The 18,882-nt window shown below is 39.3% G+C and overlaps 1 protein-coding gene across 1 annotated transcript; it reads left to right on the top strand.

Moving 5' to 3' along the window:
- Positions 1-5,203: 5,203 nt before the first annotated feature.
- On the top strand, positions 5,204-8,167 carry LOC114153841 (cornifelin homolog B-like). The gene is made up of 4 exons (XM_028032627.1): positions 5,204-5,334; positions 6,244-6,357; positions 6,649-6,806; positions 7,702-8,167. Exons 2-4 carry the CDS (start codon positions 6,252-6,254, stop codon positions 7,822-7,824), a joined length of 387 nt encoding a protein of 128 aa, XP_027888428.1. The 5' UTR covers positions 5,204-5,334; positions 6,244-6,251; the 3' UTR covers positions 7,825-8,167.
- Positions 8,168-18,882: the final 10,715 nt, after the last annotated feature.

Here is an 18,882-nt window from a genome sequence, read left to right as displayed (position 1 = left end):
GATGTAATACATCCAGGTTAACGAGATATTGAGGTATGGAAGCCTTTAAGTCACACACCATGCCATGGTTTAAAATATCTAATTTGTTGGGAAAAAAAGCTTACCGTAAATACGTTAATCACACGTCTTAAATATTGTTGTGGCAGGACTATTTAATGTAATATTGTCTGTGTAGTTTCCTTTTTTCTCACTGGACTTCACTGTTGAGCAAAACTTTGAGTCATGCGCAGATATCCTCACTTTGTTTTCAAAGTGCTTGCAAATAACTGTTAATACACCCTGCAAGGATGAAGCTAGCTAGTTTATTCATGTCCATCAGGGTTTTCTCCAGTGTATTATAAGCCTGGCGGCCCGCCATGCTTCACTAGCCCCCCGCCAGGCTAAGCGTTGCTTGTTTTTGTTTTTAGGAAACTAATAATGTAATGGTAAAGTTTATGTGTTAGTGGTTAACGAACCAGCGCTAACCTCATCATGCAGGTTCAGCCCGGTGAGGAGCTTTCGCTCTCGCCTTGTAGTCACGCATCACGCTGGTTTTATATTATTTTATTATCATTTTTCCGGTTACACGAAGCATCAAACCTTATCAAATGCTTTGTCTACTTAGTCAGCCAGAGTTGATGCGCGCGGCCGCGCAGAGATCAGAAAATCTCAGACCTTAAAGTTCGAACAAACCAAAACAGTTTCTGTGGCCCGTATTAAAAACCCAACAGACACGAAATGGAAGAGCCACTAAAGCCACATTAGCAGCATTGAGTTAAGTCTCCCGTTTGTTACGCAGGGCCGGTACAAGGCTGTATGAGGCCGTGAGCAGAATTTTACTTAGGGGCCCCTCTTCCTGCTAAAAACATCAGCACCTCTAACAGCTTCTGTGTTAGATTTAATTTGGGAGAAGGGGGATAGTTTAATTGGCCAACCTAAAAACAATCAATTATAATTGCAGTTTACTAATTTGTATTTGTGAACAAACAGATCTCAAACTCAAAGATCAAATTCATAGCATCAGATTGTTGCTATGGTAACAAAATAATCTAACTATGAATATTGTTCTTTGAACTTTTACAAAGCAAGCTTGCCAGCTCCATAAAAGCTTACTTAAACAATTTAAAATGTTTGAATTTATGTATGCTGAAATCATTAAATCAAACTTAGCAGCCTTGGTAATCTCAATAAACAAATGTTACATTTATGTATCTGTGGTCTGTGTTAAAATATTAGCATTTATGGGCCCCTGAAGCCCTAGGGGTTTTATGGAGCCACTGACTTAATTTGGATTAAACAGAAGTGCAAATAATTAATATTCATTTTAATTATATTTTTTGATTAGTTGTTTTTAAGACTAGTTGTAGGTTTAAATAGCATTTCACTGGTGATGTATTCCAGTAACATATAATTACCCAGTAATATTTTTACATTTCCTGCTTATTTAACATCTTTTAATACAAAAACATGGTTTACCGACTCGCCGCCTCGACCGCTGGACTTAGCAAGTTTTGTGGGGGAAACGCTGCGTCCATTATGGGTAAGTGCAAATCTATCACCAGTGGGCTGGACAATGTTCATCTTTGCCATTTTCTCTCTTCTGTTACCAAATTATACAAAGTGTTTGTTTATGACATTCTTTTGTACATTTCTACCACAATACAGGTCTTAAATTCCATACATTAAACAATCTTAAATTTTAGTTGGTGAACAGAAATAAAACTCCTGGACTGGCGGCTTTTACTTTCTCAAATATATTTAGGTTTAGCTTGCCTAAATCACACTAAATACTTGTAGAAACAATCTGGAAAAATGTAGAAAAATAAAAAAAAGAAGCTAAAACTTTAATATTTCTGATTTATTTTACTGCTGTGTTTTTATCATGTCTTGCTGTTTCTAGTCACCAGATGTCTCTAGTTATCCACCTTCTCCTCAGTACTTCTCCAGGCTCCTCAGTACTTACTGTATTGTATAAACAGTAAAGATTTAAATATTAATCTAAAATATATTTAGCAGATTTAGATCAGATGTAGCTTTATTTGTCAAATTTGTTCCAAACAAAAGTTTCACGATTTTCTCAATCATTTAAATCATTAGTGCATATGAAAAGGAAAATAAAAGTAGTTCTTTCTTATAAATATATATCTAGAAAAGAATATGACCCAATAGAAGTTACAAACCAGATGGTAACTTTACCTGGTGTTGTCATATCTTGTTTCTAATATCAGTACAGTAAATTACTGATAAATCTAAATGAATAAAGAAGAACTGAATAACATTTTCTGTGAAGTCTAATTACAAAACCAATTGGATTTTGTAATCTAATCAAAGTTAAAAGTCAAAGGTTTAAGCTTTGATTGTAAACCTTAAAGATTTAAACTCCTTCAAAATGTTGAAGAAGTTTAAACCTTAGACATTTAGTTTGGCTGACTCTTACCTGTTGAACTGAACATCATGATGGGATTGGTGGAGCTGTCTGAGGCCTTCACATTGAAGATGATAGCAGTTTATTAATCAGGTAACTATGACGACGTATTACGGTCCTTGTATATAGAAAAAGAGGAGGAGTACATTTCTGCCAAAGAACTCAGAAATCTTGAGATTAATGTTAAAAATGTTCTAGAAAAAAGTCTGATTTTCTCAAAGGCTCAAAAGTTGAAAGTTTTTGACTTTTGAATCTTTTGAGCCTTCACTCTTTAAGGATGGAATGTTTTCCTGATTAAAGAATAAACACTTCATTGGTAATACGATGTTATCATATTTGGCATCTTACATGGGGGCAGGACCACAAAACTGAAAAGGTTTGACTTTTTCCCAGTACAACAGCATGAAGAAATCTGACACTGCAGGAAGCAAAAACAATGAGGATGCAGGAAATATAAAAACGTTATATCTCACTAGACATTTTACATGTGAAGCTGGTAATTATTTAAAAGAGTTTGACTTCTTAATTCACTTAAAAATGTCCAAAATGTAAATGATATTGCAGATTTCTATGTATTCGTTCTAAAAAATTGGATCTTGAAGTCATAACCATCACTGTTAGTAGATATTCTAAATCAACATATATCAAACTGGACTTTCTATAAGAGACACCATGATATGAAAAGAAATGTTATTACTTTACTTGAAAAATGAGATCTATGAGTTTTCTTTAATAAAATCATCCATGTTGACCTTCAATTTATTGACTCTCTATTGAGAAGAAATCCAGAGATGAAAGTCTTTTTTGCATAGTTTGGTTCTAAAAAGCACTGCTTGTCTGAGATCCTGCATAACAGCAAACATTAAAAAAAAAACTGCTTCTTCAATGAAGCACCACCACAAAGCCAGGCCTCCCTTTGTGCCATTCAGACTGAAAAGCCTGAACATTTTTTTTGTTCTTTTCTTTTCCAGAGGTCATTTGTTAGTAACTACCAACAAAACTCCAACTCATCTTCAACAGAAAGCTGAGAACATAGTTTTAGGTGAATCATTGCTGCCCTCCTGCTGGCGATCTTGTGTCCAAAGTGAATAATTACATAAGCAACATATTAGCTTCTGAGTCAACCTAAAAGGCCGGATAATAATTTGCTTCATCAGCTCAAACAAACTCAAACAAATCCTTAGTTTAACGTTAGTCAGCTATGCAATGTAATGAATATTAACGATTCATTTTGTGATTAAAAAGTTGACTAATTCCACTTTTTACAAATATGAGCATGATTAAACTCTGACTCCCTCACAAAAACATGACTACCAGATTGCTTGGTCTCTCTAAATTGCCCTTTGGTGTGAGTGTGTGTGGGTTTAGTTGTCTTGCGAAAACATGTTTATGTGTTTATGTGTTAGAGCCAAAAATCTTGAGCCAGGTTCGACTAAGAACCTGTTCACAGGTGCTCTCAAATGCAATCTCACTCAACCTGATTTATTGAGCAGAAAACTCAAGTCTCATGATGTGCAAAGCTCTCAGAGACACACTCCCAAAACACTTGCAGGTGTAACAGTATGGAAATCCGGTTTCACAAAGTATTGACTTAGAGGGCACAAAAAGACACATTAACAGCTTTTCTGATTTTACTGTGTAAAAAGAATAACTTTATTTTTTACCGTTGTTGATAATCTTTGTGTAAACAAATGTTCATAAAAGAAGTTGGCAACAAATATCTGAGAAAATAAAAAAAATGAGTACAGGGCCCCATGGTTGTGTTTTGTTTATATGTTTGATGGCCAAACACTGACTTCTCAAAATTCTGTTTCCTTACACAAAAGTCCTAAAATAAAGATTGATTTTGGAACTATTGGTCAAAGAAGCAAAGAAGGGAAGACAGATGAATGAATAGAAATCTGATTCACATGGGAAACATTTTCATCTAACTTCTGGATTTTAGCCGTCACTTGGGTCTCAAAAAATTATTTTAAATTCATTAACAGACAGAGGGCCAGTAGCTTGTCACATTTACTCAGTTTGCGTGAGTATCATTATGAAATATTACTACTGTCACTTAAATAAAATACATAACATAACTGAATGAAGAGCAAATATGTTTGAACCAAAAAATGCATCAGACACACAGCTACAGTTTATGCTGAAGTGAGACCTCTTGTTTTTACCCCAGCTTTGTTGTACTCATGGCAATTTCTGTACTCTGAACCTGTTGTGTCTCATGTAGGTCAAGTCAAAATGCAGAATTTTTTCTCAGAATTCTGAGAAAAAACATTTTTTTCTCCAGTTGCCCTAATCCTCTTCCGTAGTTATTTTCATTATTATACTATTTATTTGTATTAATGTAATTCATTTTAGTCTTCAGATTACCAGAATTTGCACATAGGTTTGTATGTTTGTCTGTTTGATGTCCGTTTGACATCCTTTAAAATATTAAATCCGATGTTATGATCAGTTATTTAATACCTGAGGAGCCATTTCTCTAAATGTGTTTTTACTCCTGCTTGAGTCATTTATTAGACGGCTTCTTTTTTACTTTTACTTGAGTATCTTGACGTAGTTGCAACTCTTATTTCAGTACAATCGGTTACTCTATTCTGTGTATAGCCCATCCTATTTATTATCCATCCACACAGTAGACAATGCTTTCAACGCAAAGACCTTTAGGAATGGAGTTTCAGGAGTCACAGCATTTTTTTCCACCTCATGCTCTGACGTGCCGAAAGACTGAGTTGCCCAACCCTGCATTTGATTGAGCCATGGCTTATGAGAAATAGGTGGGGGAAGAAGGATAGTTAGTGCAGGAACAACCAGTATATCCAGTTTGCTCTCTGAGGAGATGTGATGACATATCAGACTCAAGGTACTTCATTCTAGAGCCAGGATCTGCTGCGTCCGGACTCAAAACTCAACTATCAACCACAAAAAAGGTGAGACAGTCAGATTAAAATGTTTGTTCATAGGCCTGTCACAATAAATCCATTAATTGCATAATAAATTAATACAAGCTTGATAATTTCCATTAGCATGATTTATTGTTTTTCCCTGTTCTCTCTCTTATTTTATTTATTTATTTTTTTTACCAAGAACTGGATGACAAAAGTCTTCAGTCTGGTGGTTTTTTTCTCAAGTGGGCATTTTAATTGAAGAACAATTTTGTTTAGACAGACTTCATAATTCAATTTTTTTTTTTTTTTAAATGTTTTTTTTATTTTGGATATGTAATATGTCTTCCAGCTCCAGTTCATTAGAATGTAAAGTTTATTGAAGTTTGTTAATGTGTTACATTACTGTGCCATTGACATTATATTACTTGAAAATGACCTCAAAACAACAATATTATTGTTTATCACAATAACGTCTTGGACAAGCTATCGTCCAGCAAAATTTTGTTATCATGAGAGGCCTAATTGTCCATCACTTATTTCAATTTTAAATATGTAAGAGAAAGCTACAGTATATTCTTTCTTAAATACATATGTGAAGGGAAAAAAAAAAAATCTACAAATGCTTATGAGGGATTTGAGACACAAAATTAGTAATTTTCTAAGCCAACAAGTTGTTTAGGTTTTTACCTAGATGTTATGCGAAGAATTACATTTCTTAGAAAAAATAGATATTTATTGTGTAATCTTGACATCTCTGTCTCTTGACGGTCAGTTTGTTATCTACACAAGACAACGTCAGGGATTTTAACTGATGACAAGCATGAAATTATGATCAAACGTTTGGTCAGCTTTAATGGATTGTTTTGTTTTAGGCTGAAACTAAAACACTTATTACAAGAAGAATACTTGCGATCTACCTAAATGCTTTGTCTTACTTCTTTCACCCTGTAGACTTTGTCATGGAAAAAATCGTGATCCGCCAGCCTCACCAAGACCCAGTGGATGTCCCAAACTCTCATGAGTGGGGGAGCGGCATCTGTAACTGCACGGAAGACATGAAATCATGTAAGAAGGTGATCCCCTTTATAAATGTACTGTAAATTGATCTGAAGCTTGTTCTGCATAAACACCCAATTAATTACCGAAAAGAAAGGAGATGACACCACAGTGAAAGTATGTCCTGAATGCAGTTTTAGAGGAAATATGTGAGGGTTGAAGGTAATCAGGTGGCTTCCAGGACTTCTTCATTCCTTACTAATAATAACAACATGCCATGTTATTGTTTTTGAACATTTGTGTCAATCATCTGTGAGTACATCATTGTGAGCCTTTTCTGTGTTTCTATTGCCCTCCCAGGCTGTCTTGGCTTCTGGTGCTGCCCCTGCTTTGCCTGCATGACTTCCAAAGAGCATGGCGAGTGTCTCTGTCTCCCCCTGCTGGAGTTCTTTAGAGCTTGGTTGTCGCCCATCACCATGTCCATGAGGACCAGCGTGAGAGAGCGCTACAACATCGAGGTACATGACAAAGATGTATTCCTTCAATCATTTGGAAATAATTTTGGGCTGGATTTGTTGTTAGTCACTCATAAAACAAAAATCAAGCATGAAAAATCATATTTCCTAGTTAATCAATGTAAGTTTTGTAGTAGTGGCAGTGACCTTTGTTTACAATAATAAGACAGAAAGTGAGCAGAGAGAAACAGGAAGTAGATATGCAGCTAAAAAAAACCAACTTATAACTGGTTGAGCCATCATTGGCATTAAGCAATGGAAGATTCTGTGGAGGAATTTTGGCCCAAACGTCTTTAAAGACTAGTTTTAATTCCAGCCTCTCATTCCACCCACTCTAAATCCTTATTTTATATTTTTTAAGTCATTCAGATTTGGACTATTCTTTCTTAATGTCACTAACTGATAGCCAGATTCAAGATTTCATGCTAGAGAACTTATGTCAGTTTTGGTCTGCAGAGCTTTAGGTTTGGCTCTGGGTTTTTCTCTCATCTCTTTGATGAGCCGTTCATGTTTTCTTGGAGTAAGTTTGGTCCAACGTCTGTTTCATTTTGCCTCGGTGTGAAGATCATGTCTCTCGATGTGGTTCACCAGAGTCCCAGAATGACTTTGTAAGTTTCTCTAGACCTGGAACTGCAACCGTTACAGTCCAAAGAGACATTTTGGCCCTCAGTCCAGTCAAATGAAGCTTGTTTATAGCCACAAATGTTACATGACCTTTTGAGAAAAGGAAAACTGATCTGAAATACCTGCAACATGTTGTCATCTTTAAAGAACCACAGTTTTATGACTATTTATGGGGGTTTAAAATAAAGTAAAGTGGAAAACATACGTGACAGATTCAGCAAAAGGTTTGAGTTTCTAGGTCTAACTTGATCAAATGAACCTGTCTGATCCACAGGGCTCCGTTGCGATGGACTGTGTGTGCGCCACCTTCTGCACGCCCTGCGTTTGGTGTCAAATATCCAGAGAGATGCAGAGAAGGAAGCGCGACGTCGTCTTGGTTAACGCAAAAACCGTATGAGCTCATTCTGACCGTCGGAGCTTCCATGTTTAAACGATGTGTAGAGAACTAGAATATACTAATGTGCAAAAACTGAATTGTGAAGATATGTTGATTTATGACACAGTGAAGAGTGAAGGAATCTAGTTTTATATATTTAATGTCCGAAAACTTTTGCCTTTTTTTTTTTTTTTTACCTGGATTTGTGTTTAAACTTTGTCTTGATACAACCAGGGTCTGAAAATTGTACAATACTTACGGATGACTTGTAATTATTCAGTTTAAATGTGAATTTTGTTCTGTTATTCGTTTTGTTGGAAGTTAGGAAGATACAATAAAGGAAACTCATGCATCCAAATGTCTACGCTAAGTCAAATTCATCTCCTAAAATGAAAGTTTTTATGCTGCTATAAATGATCAGAGGTGGGTGGAGTCGGCAAAAATTTCACTTGAGTAAATAAAAGTAAAAGAAAAAACATCCAAGAAATTATTCAACTATTCAGAGTAAACAAATCTTTTCATTGTAAAATATTAAATAAGTTTTTTGTGAATTCTAGTATTTTAAAGACTAAAATGAAATGCTATCACAAATAAATAACAATCACAAAAATTATTTTAAGAACAAGAAACACTTCCACATACAGTACATGTTTTCAATGTAAAACTTAAGACACAAATGACTCAGGAGGCTCAGCAAATGAGTCGCAGATGAAAAATCACATTAGAACAACAAAGCTGGTGTACAACTGAGAGGTCTCACTTTACCGTAAACTCTACGTCTGTGTCTCACCCATTTTGTTTAAAACATGTTTTTTCCCCCTTCATTCAGTGAAGTGAGTATTCTGAAAATTTCCTCAAATAAGAGTAGCAATACTTCAAAATAGTATTAGTCAAGCAAAATTAAAAAGTGCAGGGAAACTACTAATAAAAGTAAAATGTTTCCTAAAAAATGCTTTAGTAAATGTTATTGATCTGAATTGCATCCTCTCTTCTGTAAATTATGAATCAAGCAGCATTCAGTAGCAAAAATCAAACCTATGCTTCATCAAACTGGGTGATATTTGTGTGTCCAGAAATCTGCAATCAACCTTGTCGAGCAAGATCAGCAAAAAAACAGATAATGGTTATTTTATCTACAAAACTTAAACATTTTCCAGTGGTAAACCTGACATAGTGAGACAGAGGGGAAGAGAAAAAAATACTGAAGGACCACATTGACCGGAGCAGTTTGATAGATATCCTGTCTATTAGCTGGGTGAGTATTCATCACAGTGGCCAAGGGTCAAAGTTCAGGAAATTTCAACTTTGACCTGCTCGAGAACAGATCTGCACACAACTCAGCAACACATTCAATATGAAAGTTTTGTAAAGTTATTAGAAAAAGCAGAATACCTGAGAATGAACAAACTGAAGCTTATTTTTTCCCTGAAACATAATCTCTGAAAGACTCAAACCTTGGACACAAAACTCAGAATTAAACTAATTTAATGTTAGGTTACAGAGAACTTTTGCTCTAATTACTCACATTTATTTCAAACAAGTAATCATATCTTTTTTCTTGATATTTATGTATTTTGTACCAATTTTCCCTTTCCAGTTGTAAGAAACGGTAATGTAAAGTTAATTAGTCCTGGGGAAAGATCATTTTGGGTTTGGCTGCATTTGTTTTGAATGAAGTCTCACAGCCACCAGGTGGAGTCGTTGCCTTTTCAGTTTGTTTCTCATCAAGTGGTGAGGTCATTGTGGGACATGCTGGGTGAGACTGGTGTATTCGTCTGACATAGAAATCTGTAATTTGGAGAAAGTTAAAAAAAAAAAAAAATATTACGTAAGTTTATTATTTATGTACATATTACCCAGTTGTTTCTAACAAAAACAACTACTTTATAATATAAATAAGGCAATTGCTCATTGTCATGGGATCTTAATAAACCAATGCAGATATCTAGAATGTAAGATTCTAATATTTTGATTTGTCGTAGATGATTTTCTAGACATTTTAAGATATAGTAAATATTTGGTAACACTTTATTTGATGTGGTGTTTATAAGACTGACATGACACTGTCATAAATATGACATAACATGTTTATGACTGTTGTGATGAAGTGTAATTAAATAATGACATTTTTCATGCAAAGTTGCTCTAAAGGGTGCATGGAAAGTTCATTAAAAGTCCCAACTTTGCATTAAGTGTTGTTATTTACCGAGTGACACTTCATCACACAATGAAAGACATTCATAAAGACTCCTTCATGTTCATGGCAGGTGGTGTGTCATGTTTATGACATAACACACATCCAGTGTGTTATGTCTCATCCAGTCAAATAAAGTGTTACTGATTATTTTTATGGATAAAAAAAAAAAATCAAAAACCAATTCACAACTAAATTTGCTGCAGTCCAATCCTGTTATACAGGCAGATATTAAAAACATTACAAATTTGTCCAATTTATCAAACAATGCAGACAAGTTTGGTTTTTTATTCAAATTTCAAAATGTGTTGTATCCAAAGGAAACCCAGTGAACTGCATTGAGTCACTTCTCCTGGACTAGCTTTTAGTGGCAGTAGTCTGTCTTGTATTTATTTTTGCCTTGAGTTGCTCTGTATTAAGCTTATGTAGACAATCCCACACAGTTTCCAGCCTATTTCCTACCCATATGGACCCCACATGTAAATGTTGGGTGGGTCTTTTCTGGACTGGGGAGGCCTTCGGATCCCCCAGGACGAGGTTCGAGTCTTACTAATGAGAGGGAGGTCTTGGTTTCCCGTGTGGAACGGCTAGAAAGCATGTCTAATCATCGAAAGTGTTGAAAAAATACACTCTGTAGGATGTTTTGGATGAAACTGCATAAAATAAATCAAGAAACATTACCCTAGTTACTGAGCAGGGGGTCTGTAGATCCAGCTTCATCTTTAAAGTTTTTGTGGTGAAGACGGAGCCTTGGTTTTTTGCCTCTCAGGTTTCCGAATTCCTTCTATAAAGGTGAAGTAAGCTACAGACAGGTTAAACTTCTTCTGTTGAGTGGTAAACTTTTGTTGTCATAATCATGTCATATTTTATCCAGTTGCTCCCAGTAAACCTCCCAACTCCTTTGGTCGGCTTTGTGCTCCTGCGGAGGGAATCCTTCCCCACTGTTGGAACACTTGGCTCTGGTGTTCAATGCGAATTGCTCAGTGGGTTGTTTTTAATGGGATTATAATGACAGTTATGGTTTTCAAGAATTGATGTTTGTGACTTTTATGAGGTGTGATCGAAGGGGCGTGTCCCGGCGGCTCATAAAGGCTGCAGGAATGTTAATTGGTCGAAGCCATTGCTGCCCTCTTTGTTCTGTACTTTCATACTGGGCTTCTGTTGCGCCCGTTAAAGGCCAAAGAACTGATTTAAAATCTGTGACTTTAACCCCCAGCCCTCCATCCCCACACAAATGTACACAGTTTATCCCACCAATACAAAACCTTTTCCCTGGTCACCTTCTGCCATTTTTTCTTCCATTCTCTTGTTTTTCTTGCTTTCTTTCTCTCATGCTCTTGTTTGAGCTTGTTTGAAGCTTTAAACCTATCCATCCATCTATTGTCTATACCCGCTTATCCTTGCAGGGTCATGGGGATTTGGTACTTATCTCCAGTGATCACTGGGTGAGAGGAGGGATACATCCTGCACAGGTTGTTAGTCCATCGCAGGGCAACACAGAGACAGACAGGACAGAAAGAACATGCACATATTCACCCCAAAGACCAATTTTGAGAGACCAATTAATCTTAAAAGGGACTCAATATGCAAAATTCACATTTTGTGCATTTTTAGTCTACCGTTTGGGTCTCCACTGCTTGTAAAAACAACACAGGTACTTAAAAAAAAGCACCCAACCATATTTTGACAATAAGGAAATGTTTTTTGGAGTCTGGAAAATGTGTTTTTTCAAAAGCCTCCCGAATGTATAATCAACAGGCACTGTGTCATTACCTAGCAACTCCAGCCAAGCCTAGCCTGTCACCTAGCAACTCAAGCAGAGTTCCAGCACCTTTGGTCAGCTGGTTTTATTGCTGTATTGCTGCCACTCAATATTCAATTGGCCTTTTTACAAAACTTTTTTTTTTTTTACTTTTTCTTCAGTAATTTCTTGAAGTGCTACTTTTTAATCCTACTTGAGTATAATGTTTGGGTAGTCTAGCCAGCTCTGGTGCAAAGACACTGAAGGGCTTTAAGAATGTTTGACAGACCACTAAAAGGCAGCTATATGGCATCAAAAGAAATGCATTAAAGCTCACTGGTGTAGACTCTGACTCTGCCCATCATTAAACTGAACCATCTCAGCTCAATTACTGCAGCAATGTTCTCTACAGTAGGGGTCCCACATATCCAAAGGTTGCGTTACATCCTCAGCAAACCATCAAGTTATTTAAGTCAAGTTTGCTGCAACAGGGAAATGCCTAATACATACAGGACAGTGGGCCCTGAGCACCAGACCTGGGGACCACTGTCTACTGGACGCACACTTCCCACTGCCACGCAAATCTGAAGACAATATGTTTCAGGTCAATTTCCTCGGAAGCTCAACATCTTTGGCACTCCCTATAAGACCTCCACCAAGTGTCTGGAAATTAGCACTTTCCTTGTGTTGTAATAACTGCTAACAGTTATTAGCAGTTATTGCCATTGCAATAACTGCTAATTATTGCAGTGGCAATAATTAGCAGTTTTCCTCCAACAGTTGTTGGAGACATTTCATCAGAATAGGTTTCAGGCTCAAAACATCCAAAAACATGGCTGCTATTATGCTTCCTTGAACAGGTTCAGGTAGGTCTATGGGCTATACAAAATATGTTCATTATACTTTTTGCACAAAATCATTCTTAGATAATGAGATTTTAGTCTTGTGTTAGTTTTGTTATTCTCATTATTTGTGCTTTAGATGTGTTTAGTTGGATTGTTATTTGTTTCAGTTTACTGATCAAGCTTTCCTTCCTCTCTCATTCTATTTGTTTTTGTTTGTTTTTCTTCTCACCTTCAAATAAATTAGCTTAATGGGAACATTTCAAGTATTTCAAATAAACTTTAATTTTTTAATAATTTTTTTTTGTCACTAGGATGAGGTGTTTTTTTTTTTACCATATTGAAATTGGTTTATTTTGCAAAACTGCAATGGAAACACTTTTTTGCATCATACGAGTCACATGATCAACAACCGGATGTTGCCACTGGCGCAAACCACAAAATAGAAGACGACAGGAAGTAGTTGGAGAATAATGAGGATGATGCCGAGGTATGGTTTCTTTTAATCACCTATTGTGTGAACAAACATTTTCACATGTGATTTTTCGTATTTAGTGGACAAACCACAATTGCAAAATTGTGTTGTTTTTTTTTACATTAGAGGAATATTGACAAAGTTTTGTGCACGTTTGTAATGGAAATGCAGCCAGTCGTGGTGTTTACCCTTTAATCACTTGATCTACAAATCAATATTGGAACATCAACATGCATTTTTGATTAAGAAATGTTTGTTCTTCATTCGGTGACGGTTCTCACAGTAGTTACAGTATCCAGGACTTGTACTCAAGTAAGAGTAGCAACACTTCATCATAATATTACTGAAGTAATTGTAACTATTTACTACCTCCTCTGCCTTTCACAATGAAAATCAAGCCGCTGTTCACTAGAGAAGTTTATGGATCCTTCCTCTTTTTGCCTTTGTTCCAGAATGCTGTTATGATGTCACCTCTAATTAATTGTCGGATGCTGTGTTGATGGGCCTGAGATGGACACTGGAGGTCACATGATGGATTTGAACCTGGGGAAGCTGGAATCTGCCTAAAGCCGCCAAGCGCCGTCCTGTCATTTCTGTGGTTTTCGCCCTGACAGATGGAGATGTGGACTATCTGCCAGCGTCTCCATAATTTCCTTGGGAAGTGTTCCTTTTAAAAGACAAGGTTGGAGTTGCCAAGGGAGTCGGCTGAGATAACGGCTCAGGTTAAGATGAGGGAGGAGGGGGAGGCGCAGTCCAACACGCTATCAGACGATGGGCCTCTGAGCAAACAAACAGCGCTGACCTTTAAAAACAACGGCAGCAGGGAGCAGCTGATAGGGAGAGATGGATGGGTAGAAGTTGGTGATGCTGCAGCATGTATGTATGTGCATGTCAATGAATGTGTTATGGGAGGTAGGGAACAGGGGGCAAAGGTGCTTGCAGGGCAGAGATTATCTGAAATGTCACCATGTTGATAAAAATGTGGGTGTACATGTTTGATTGGTGGGTTTTCTTTTAATTTGTGGAGTTGGATCCCTAAACAGTTAAATGAGAAAAAGAGGCAAAGACCATAAAGACCCCCAGCATGTGGCCAATATGAGCTTTATTTATATTGGCACAGTCCAGTTGTCCAGTTAGGGCAGGAAATATGCAGATGCTGTCTTTATGTTTTTAGAAAAATATATTTTTTCCCCTTCTCAGAGTATCAACCTCCCTGGAATTTTTTTGTCACATTACAACTCCAAATTTCTGTATGTTTCTGTGGGATTTTAATGTGCACACCAACACAAAGAAAGCCATAATTGTGAAATGGAAGGAAAAGAATGCAAAAATAAACTTAAAAAGCGGGGTTTGTATTTGTAATCAGGCTTTCTGAGTCAATATTTTGCTGCAACCACAGCTGTAAATCTTTTAGGGCATGTCTCTGGAAGATTTGCACATCTTGAGACTACAGTCTTGACACAGGAAAACTCAAGCTCAGTCATTTTTGGATGGAGAGCACCAATTTCCATTTCTAGTGTCAGATTTTCAGTTATATTGTGTTTTGAAATAGGATCCTCTGCCCTATTCTCAGGTCTTTTGAAATTATTTTTTTAAGTTCTGTTAAAGTCCAGACTAGCATCTCGGTTCATTCTGTGGAAAAGCATTCACACTGTAAAATGTCTCTGTGGGGACAATGTTTCCAGGTTCAAATTCAAATCAAAAATACTTTATTGATCTCAAAGAGAAACTGAATTCTGAAACTAATATTATACAATTTCCTCCAAAAAACTTGTTGTAGATGCTTTATAGATGTTTTATGAATTAAAACTCCCTGTGGAATCCGTTGCTATAGAGAAACCTTTTTAATAGGCCATAAGTTAGTTGCTGGACTTCTGTGCTCGCCATGGATTGTCCATAACGAACACCATGTTCAAGCATAAGGGTGTCCATATGTGCACTTGGCACCAGGGCACCCTAGGCCGCAGTTCGATGATCGACTTTGTCATCGTTTCATCGGATCTGCGGCCGTATGTCTTGGACACTCGGGTGAAAAGAGGTGCGGAGCTGTCCACTGACCACTACCTGGTGGTGAGTTGGCTCCGGTGGTGGGGGCGAAAGCCGGTCAGACCTGGCAGGCCCAAACGTGTTGTGAGGGTCTGCTGGGAACGTCTGGCGGAATCCCCTGTGAGACGGAGCTTTAACTCCCATCTCCGGCAAAACTTCGAACACGTCCCGGGGGAGGTGGGGGACATGGAGTCTGAGTGGACCGTGTTCCGTGCCTCCATTGGCGAGGCGGCCGATCGGAGCTGTGGCCGCAAGGTTGTCGGTGCCTGTCGCGGCGGCAACCCTCGAACCCGTTGGTGGACACCTTCGGTGAGGGATGCCGTCAGGCTGAAGAAGGAGTCCTATCGGGCCTTTTTGGCCTGTGGGACTCCAGAAGCAGCTGATGGGTACCGGCGGGCGAAGCGGCATGCGGCTCGGGCGGTTGCTGAGGCAAAAACTCGGGCGTGGGAGGAGTTTGGAGAGGCCATGGAGAAAGACTTCCGTACGGCTTCGAGGCGATTCTGGTCCACCATCCGGCGTCTCAGGGGGGGGGAGCGGTGCAGCACCAACACTGTTTATAGTGGGGATGGTGTGCTGCTGACCTCTACTCGGGACGTTGTGGGCCGGTGGGCAGAGTACTTCGAAGACCTCCTCAATCCCACCAACATGCCTTCCACTGAGGAAGCGGAGCCTGGGGACTCTGGGTTGGGCTCTCCAATCTCTGGGGACGAGGTCGCCGAGGTGGTTAAAAAGCTCCTCGGTGGCAAGGCCCCGGGGGTGGATGAGATCCGCCCGGAGTTCCTTAAGGCTCTGGATGTTGTAGGGTTGTGTTGGTTGACGCGACTCTGCAATATCGCATGGACATCGGGGGCAGTTCCCCTGGATTGGCAGACTGGGGTGGTGGTCCCCCTGTTCAAAAAGGGGGACCGGAGGGTGTGCTCCAATTATAGAGGGGTCACACTCTTAAGCCTCCCTGGCAAGGTCTATTCAGGGGTCCTGGAGAGGAGGGTCCGTCGGATAGTCGAACCTCGGATTCAGGAAGAGCAGTGTGGTTTTCGTCCTGGTCGTGGAACACTGGACCAGCTCTACAACCTCGGCAGGGTCCTGGAGGGTGCATGGGAGTTCGCCCAACCAGTCTACATGTGTTTTGTGGACTTGGAGAAGGCGTTCGACCGTGTCCCTCGGGGAGCCCTGTGGGGGGTTCTCCGGGAGTATGGGGTACCGGGCCCTTTGATACGGGCTGTCAGGTCCCTGTATGACCGGTGTCAGAGTCTGGTCCGCATTGCCGGCAGTAAGTCGGGCTCGTTTCCGGTGAGAGTTGGACTCCGCCAGGGCTGCCCTTTGTCACCGATTCTGTTCATCACTTTCATGGACAGAATTTCTAGGCGCAGCCAAGGTGTTGAGGGGATCCGTTTTGGTGGCCTTAGGATCTCATCTCTGCTTTTCGCAGACGATGTGGTCCTTTTGGCTTCATCAGATCGTGATCTGCAGCTCTCGCTGGAGCGGTTCGCAGCCGAGTGTGAAGCGGCCGGGATGGGGATCAGTGCCTCCAAATCCGAGGCCATGGTCTTGAGCCGGAAAAGGGTAGAGTGCCTTCTCCGGGTCAGGGGGGGTGTCCTGCCCCAAGTGGAGGAGTTTAAGTATCTCGGGATCTTGTTCACGAATGGGGGAAGAAGGGAGCGGGAGATCGACAGGCGGATTGGCGCAGCGTCTGCTGTCAAGCGGGCGCTGTACCGGTCCGTCGTGGTGAAGAGAGAGCTGAGCCAAAAAGCGAAGCTCTCGATTTACCGGTCGATCTACGTTCCCACCCTCATCTATGGTCATGAGCTTTGGGTCATGACCGAAAGAACGAGATCGCGGATACAAGCGGCCGAAATGGGTTTTCTCCGTAGGGTGGCTGGGCTCTCCCTTAGAGATAGGGTGAGAAGCTCAGTCATCCGGGAGGGACTCAGAGTAGAGCCGCTGCTCCTTCACATCGAGAGGAGCCAGTTGAGGTGGCTTGGGCATCTGGTCAGGATGCCTCCTGGACGCCTCCCTGGTGAGGTGTTCCGGGCACGTACCACCAGGAGGAGGCCCCGGGGAAGACCCAGGACACGCTGGAGGGACTATGTCTCGGCTGGCCTGGGAACGCCTCGGGATCCCCCTGGAAGAACTAGAAGAAGTGGCCGGGGAGAGGGAAGTCTGGGCCTCCCTTCTGAAGCTGCTACCCCCGCGACCCGACCTCGGATAAGCGGAAGAAGATGGATGGATGGATGGATAAGTTAGTAGTAAACCAGATTCTGAATACAGTCATATTCCAGCTAGTCTTTTGACAATTTCTACATTTTTTCCACATACTTCATGGTTTTAAAATTTGTTCATGCAACATTTTAATTTGTTTTTTAATTTTTATTATTTACCTATAACAAATTCACATTTACTTGATGTGAATCTTTGCCAGTTGCCTCATTATAATTAAGTGTCTTAGGATTAACAAGTCTAATTGGTAAAGAAAAAAACTCATAAATTCAAATAAAATAATTTTACAGATTACTACATTTGTAGTTTATCATTCAGATATGATTTATTTTTGCTCGTTCACATTTTTTTTGCTTAATATTGACTCTTTGATTCCAGCTTTGTGCAGTCGGTTTCCAAAATGTAAATTGTTTCATTTTTAATCAAACAGATTTAAGCAACCAGATAAAATAAAGACAAATCATCGATGTGGATGCAAGACAAGAGGAGAAATCACACGGTAAACAAAAGCTCATTCCCCATTAACACATAGATGAAATCCCGTTGGTCTGTTCATATTTGTGCAGATCCAGACAAACTGGGAAAGCAAGGAGCAGGAGGTGCAGCAGCAGAGGGGAGGGAATGTCAGGCAGATCTTTGATTGCTGAACCTTGTCTGTCAGATAGCAGAAGGTCTGAAGCTTCAGCCTCACCAATAAAACACCAGTCATGTCTCCACTGCACAGGTAAACCCAGTTAAAACCTGCTTTCTCGCCTCTTTTTGTAGAATTTATAATTTGTTTTGTTTTAATCTTTGATGTTTTCATTGTATTTCTCCAAAGTTTTATATTATTTTACAGTTGTAAATTGCCATTTTCTTTCTTTTTTTTTAATCCTATTTTTATTTTGTTTTCTGCCAACTTGAATTTGATTTGATAAAATTATATTGGGTGTAAAGTAGATCAGCTGTACCAACAGCAGTCTGTACCTGGAGTTTTTTTGTCCACTAGTGGGCAGTAGTGTTAGAGGAGGCATACTTGGCTCCTTTGAAGAGGCTCTGCTCTGTTGTTAGCCTTGATATATGGCTGCTACAAGCAACCCGCTAAGTGCATCTCAAGGTTCATTGAACGAGTGAATAAGATCTATAATTCTTACCCAGATGTTTTCTCGGACAAACATTTTCAGGCTTGTTTGGCCTCATGGTGGAAAAGCTCTGGTATTTTATCTGCCCAGTAAACACAAAGAGAATATTGTATGTGTTAGGCTTTTAATAAAGCTGCACTACATAATAATGTAAACTGTAAGAGCCCAGTGTTACTCAACATAGAGGCTTTCTGGGTCCACTCTTTACATTTTCATGAAAATCGACAAAATAACATGAAACGTTTTGTACCAAAACATATTTTTAGTTCCTTGCAGCATGTAAAGTTTGTAGATGTTTTAAAATCAATAGGTGTTTAGCGTAGAGCCTCACAATTACCTGTCACACTCGGCAGGGTTTTAAACTGTCCAGAGCTGCAGGGGAGATGGGGGGGAGGCCTGTGTGTGTGTGCGCTCGTGCCCCTGTGTGTGTTTAGTCGAATATA

Source organism: Xiphophorus couchianus, chromosome 11 (genome assembly GCF_001444195.1).
Source record: "Xiphophorus couchianus chromosome 11, X_couchianus-1.0, whole genome shotgun sequence".
Classification (NCBI taxonomy): Eukaryota; Metazoa; Chordata; class Actinopteri; order Cyprinodontiformes; family Poeciliidae; genus Xiphophorus; species Xiphophorus couchianus.
This window is presented reverse-complemented; position numbering and strand designations above follow the sequence as displayed.